At 41.6% G+C, this 6,003-nt stretch overlaps 1 protein-coding gene across 1 annotated transcript; it reads right to left on the reverse strand.

Annotated features, from left to right (window-relative positions):
• Positions 1-679: 679 nt before the first annotated feature.
• Positions 680-5,510, reverse strand: cdkn2d (cyclin-dependent kinase inhibitor 2D (p19, inhibits CDK4)). The gene is made up of 2 exons (XM_006631605.3): positions 4,419-5,510; positions 680-1,810 (listed from the first exon to the last, which is right to left on the reverse strand). Exons 1-2 carry the CDS (start codon positions 4,554-4,556, stop codon positions 1,409-1,411), a joined length of 540 nt encoding a protein of 179 aa, XP_006631668.1. The 5' UTR covers positions 4,557-5,510; the 3' UTR covers positions 680-1,408.
• Positions 5,511-6,003: the final 493 nt, after the last annotated feature.

Here is a 6,003-nt window from a genome sequence, read left to right on the forward strand (position 1 = left end):
CAGAGTGCAAAGTGTAAAGGACGATCAACAACCAATCAGAAAGAATCCGCTGGCGTCATGTTTTTAAAGCAACAGTCCGACAAATGAGTGGACCTGCTTTTTTATTTAATTAATAATAATTACTTACACTTATAAAGCGTTTTTCTGAATACTCCACTCAAAGGGAGTTACAGCTAATGGGGACTCCCCTCCATAGTGCACCAGAACTCACAACACACCAGCTATCAGTGGGGAGGAGAACAGAGTGATGAAGCCAATTCATAGAGGGGGATTATTATTGGCAAGAGCCAATGGGAAATATAGCCAGGACGCCGGGGTTACACCCCTACTCTTTTCTAGAAACGCCCTGGGATTTTAATAAACCTTGGTTTTATGTCTCATCCGAAGGACGGCGCCTTTTTTACAGTATAGGGTCCCCGTCACTATACTGGGGCATTAGGACCCACATGGACCGCAGGGTGAGAGCCCCCTGCTGGCCCCACGAACACCTCTTCCTGCAGCAACCTTAGTTTCTCCCAGGAGGTCTCCATCCAGGTACTGACCAGGCTCATACCTGCTGAGCTTTATTTGTGCAGTAAACCATAAATATACAGGACTACGTCAAATTAAATACATCCAAACTGTTTATTATACCCTTCAAAATTACAAGTATATAAGTTCATAAGTATATTAACGTCATCTCAAATAAATATTTTTTTCAAAACCCAGCATTAAATATTTTCTTGATTAAACCTTTGTAAAACAGATATATTTTAAAATAAATACAACGCTAACAACAGTAACACCCTTTAAAAATGTTAATGTACAAAATCCTAGAAATCATGGTGGGAGGTATATCAAACTTAAAACTACAAACTTGTGAGGTACTGAGAAAACAAGTATAAATTAATTTCGCGGACCATTACCCACGAAACAGTAATACAAGTTTCGAAGGATTTCATCGAGGTGTTTACAAGACGTGTTAAAATTCACAATGTGACACACTTGTAAACTGTACAGCCGACGTTGGCTCAGGGTCACGATTTTAGTATTGGTAAGTACTGCGATACGTTCTTAAATACTAGTGCGACATTTTCATCTAAATGAAAACTAACGTTTAAACATCCTATACGGCCGGTTTGGTCAAACTGCTTTGCGAATCTTAATGTATATAATAAGAAAACCTGAGAATATATGATAATATGCATCTAGACAAAGACTCGAAAAAGGCGGAATGAGCTCGACACAAGGAACAAGCATCACTTTTAGTAATTGCAGAAATTGTGGTTAGTTTTGCAATGGGCTGAAACCCATACTGCAGTACGCAAAATAGTGCAATGTATTTCTGTCTTTTCAAGTTAAAGTTCTGTATCTTTTATGTAAACCCTATAGAGTCCGTTTCAAAAGTGTTTGTTTAAAAATGATCATGTTAAAGACATGGCGCTGGGGAGGCCACGAGGTCTGAGCGAAAGGTCAGGCTGGAAGCCAACCGGCGCTCCGACAGCTGCACAACATCTGGCCGGCAGCGGTGGCGCGCGCTACCCAGGGCCGTCTCCCCGCAGGTCTCGTGGTGCCAGAGGTTGGACAGGGGCGCCAGGAACCCCGCCACGTCGGCGTGCCCCTCCCTGATGGCGACGTGGAGAGGCAGCTCCCCGGACCGGTCCGGCACGTTGACCGCAGCTCCAAACTGCACCAGGACCCGCAGCGTGTCCAGGAAGCCGGTGCGGGCGGCGTCGTGCGCGGGCGTGATCCCGAGGCGGTCCCGCACGTTGGGCTCCGCGCCGCGCTCCAGCAGCTCGCGAGCCACAGCGCTGCTACCCATCATCATCACCTGGAGCACGTGACGGTCGGACAGATTCAAGGAAGACTACGATTAGTAAAAGGAAATTACTACTATTAATGATCTGTCAGCAATTATAACATTTTATAACCGTATATTGCATATTGAAAAACAATACATGACCTTCGTATATTGTTTTTGAAAAAAAATAAACATACCGTTTGTTAAACAATACAAAACTACATAATGAATCTAGTACACCGAAAAAATGTTTTAAAAAACAATGTTTTACATTTAGACAAGAAAAAAATGAAGCACGCTAACAGCATTGTTTGTTTTTGCTCTTAATGAAGCCTGATATGTTTGTAACGCTTTGGATTAAATTGTTTTAGTATGGGAACTGCAGTTATGATCAATCTAGAACAGACTGAGGTTTTATAGGATGCAATAAATCATCTTATGTTCAGTTATATAACTTATAGTATTGTTATAAAAATGGAATACTACAGAAAATGGATAACCCACAAATTGCAAAAGGTCTGCCAAGAATTTACCCACGCAGTTGGCATAATCTGAGGCCCTTAAGATCTTTGTTCTCTGGCACAGCTTTGGCGAAGGAGTAATAAATCAGAGGCAAACCTGAATAAACAGTATTTATTACAATAAGAAAACACTACACAACACACATCACAACATTCAAATTACTCTATCTTTCAAGCAAGGTGTCTCAGAAGCCCATGTCCTGACCAATCAGAAAAACACAGACTGTTACCAAGTCCTAAACAGACTGTTAAACCCCCACACAGGCCAAAAGGAGAGAGAAACCTTTCTTCTAAGCCAAACAAAATATCACCTAGCAGCTATTCTCTCTCTTTATATGTAAAACTGAGTGCTACAAAGCAAATGGAAACCAACCTCCCTATTCTAAAACATGCATTCATAACCAGGAGAGGTCATTTTTAACCAGGGGATTCTTAATGCAGGAAATCGGATTTTCGCAAAAACAACAGAACAGCAGGTTTCCTTAAGAGAATTCAAATACTGAACGAGAAGCTGGGCTTTGAGTTTGATGTGAACAAACACCTCTCGCCTCCGGTGTCTCCCCCTCCTCTCCCGTTTCTTGCTTTCTGTCCTCTCCTCTCTTTCCATCCTGCTTTCCTGGCCTCTTAATGATTTACCCAGAAATTAATTACCTAAAGTAAACCTTGCGATTTATTTGATCAACATGTCTCACAGACAACCTACAGCTCTGCAAACAACCATTTTTTTTACACTTTTCTCCCACTTGGTTCCACGCTCAGGGAACTGCAGGTGTCGACACTAGCTACAGAAGGAGTTGGTCAACATTTAATCTAACTATAACAGTACATTATACTACACCTGTATAAGAGTTAACTGTACCCTTGCTCTAAAATCATCACATACCGAACTTCAGTGGAAACGTATATCAAATGGCTTATTATAATAATATTAAATCTTCATCTATACAACTTAATCCAAAGCATGACTAAAACTTTTAATTGGGTGATTAAATCTTCTAATGACCTGTGTAATCTGGGTTGGGATTAAAGGAGAGCCCTGTGGATATTGGCTCACAATACCAGTAACAATCTGTTCTTCAAATGCCATCAGTTAGTCTACAGATCATCTTATTTATAATATACTAGGAGGGTTTTCATCCTCAACTAGCTAGCTCTACCTTCCGAATTTTACTTTTATTATCACATGATTGACAGAACAAGTTTACTTAGTGAGCCTTAGAAGGAAGAGAAAAACTGACAAGCTTGTTTTTCTTTTTCTTAGACTAGATGTGCGTTAGCAAAAACATCAACCCCTTAAGGTGAAATACTGGTTCACACGATAGCAGAATTCATACACTGCAGATCGCATCGGTTTTATCACCTCATCACTTCAAACAGTAATTCCAGTACTCTTTTGTTTTCTAAAACACAATTAAGTGCAATAACCAACGCTAGGTTCCAAGTGCGCTACGCTTTCTACACAGTGCAACAAGCATCCACGCAATAAAAACACACTGAGCAGGAGTGTGAAGGTAGCCAGCAACATTACTGGAGGACGACAGCTACAGCTGTCAGAAATCTACTGTACCCAAACACACAGTGCAGAAATAATCACTGACTGTCATGACTGCCCCTTGCACAGTGAGTCTAAACTCCTTCCATCTGGGCATCAATTTAGACTCCCCAGATTCCACTGCAATAGAACTAAATTAGCTTTTATTTCCTCAGCTGTTAACATGCTTAATTTGGACAACTGTATATTTTACTTTATTGTTATTTTTTCTGTCTCATTTATGTGTGCCTGTCTTATTTGTTAATGGGATTATGTTGCGTTCAATGCATTGTGTAGTGTCTTATGTTTTTCGCCTGCGTGCAAAGCATATATCCCATCGGGGACAATCACAGGAAGTCAAACAGCTGCACACAACAGATCAAGGTGCTTCCATCCACCGCCACGCGCACTGTCACAGCAGATCCCTTGGAATGGCCGTTTTCTTTGATCTGTTTCTGGGGTTCCCCCCCTTTCCTAAGGGGCACATTTTCTTTGAGGACCCCTGACTGACCCCCCATCCCCCATCCCTTGCACAAGATTTCTCATGAGATGTAACTGAACCATCACGGTCAAACACCCTCCTCACCTGCAGGGCGGTTCTCCCAAATTCGTTGGGGGTGTCGGGGTGTACCCCTTTCTGCAACATCCTCCGAACCCCGAGAAGGTCTCCCCTCGCCGCCGCGGCCGAGAGCATCTTCCCAGCGTCTGGGTCACCCAGGACCATAGTGGATGATGCCGTTTCCTTTACCTAAAAAACTTGGTCCTTTCCGGGAGACCGCTTAAATATGGGCGTTTCTAGAATTGAATTACTACGTTTTAAATGTCCCCTCGGCTGTTAACCCCCTTTTAACCTGGCTCACGCAAGTTATTCTGTATCTCGTCTTCTCACTAAGCGCACTTTGATTTGAAATATATGGCTGTTCTTCCGGCTCGGATCAGCCTACACAGTTTTAATCAAATCACGGTCTATAAATATATACCGTGCCGCCCTACATACATTAGCATCACGCATACGTGACCTGTACACTTGCGCCACGGCTACTCCAGAACCTGAGGAATATGAACCACCCTGACAGATCGTATCCTCCCCTTCGCCGAGTTTCAGTTTTCCTTCTTTTCATCAGCAGCAGAGGTTTTACAATCAGTCTCAAGAACAGCAACAACAACAACAACAAAGAGCTGCATTTTGTTCCAGTACCGCGTCCGCTTTCGCCCAGTTGCTCCTTTTGTGCGGCGGGACCCGAGTGGTTAAATTTAGACAAACCGGCTTTGGATTTTCAGAACGTGTTCCGCCAATCATCGCCGACTGTCGGGAAAATGTGGTTCCAAATAAGGCAAAAAAGGCGGAGACGGGGTTTGACGGTCATCGTATCACCTCGTAACGATTGAACAATGAACCAATAGGAAACGAATATGAGAAGGCGGGCTATTCAATTAAACGGAGTAGTTAAGCAAATTCATTCATACGGCAGAAGAACTAAACCGCTAAGAACTTGAATTACAAGCTCCTACGAAGCAAAGAAAAAAAGGCGGTTCATAACGCCCTGTGCATTTGCTGACATTTCACACCCTAAATTATATCTCAGACTACATGAGCCTTTAAATACTTAAATTATAATCGTTATATTCTCGACTGTCTGCCTATGCATAAAACATGATCTGTTTATTATTAACGTTTACATTCGGGAATAGCGTTAGTTCTACAAGTAGTGCAGTAGGGGATTTCTTAATGTTTTAGTCTGAAAGAATGCCACATACATGTACGTTATTTTTTCCATTGGTTATTACGGTATTTTAATTTTAGTTAAAATTACACAAAAAAAACTAAGCTTTACACAAACAAAGTCTGGAAAGAAATGATCTGGTAATCATGCAGGCTTCTGTGTAATTTTAACAACGCTCAAGACTCACACAGTATTATTTACAATCACTCGATTAGAATCAAAGCAAAATTACAACCAACACCATCAAAGCAACAGTATGTGACTTCCTACAAAATGGCATCTAACAAGGCAGTTTATAGGTAACTGCACCTTTAATGTGTCTTGTGTAATTAATCTTAAAAAATCCTCTATAGGTTTAATTTTGAAAACAATCAGGTTAATTAATTAGCTCCTAGGGTTGAAACAAAAAAAAACTGACGACACAGAGCCCCTCGAGGGACTGAGTTT

The sequence above is a fragment of the Lepisosteus oculatus genome, chromosome 11 (assembly GCF_040954835.1).
Source record: "Lepisosteus oculatus isolate fLepOcu1 chromosome 11, fLepOcu1.hap2, whole genome shotgun sequence".
In the NCBI taxonomy this organism is placed as follows: domain Eukaryota; kingdom Metazoa; phylum Chordata; class Actinopteri; order Semionotiformes; family Lepisosteidae; genus Lepisosteus; species Lepisosteus oculatus.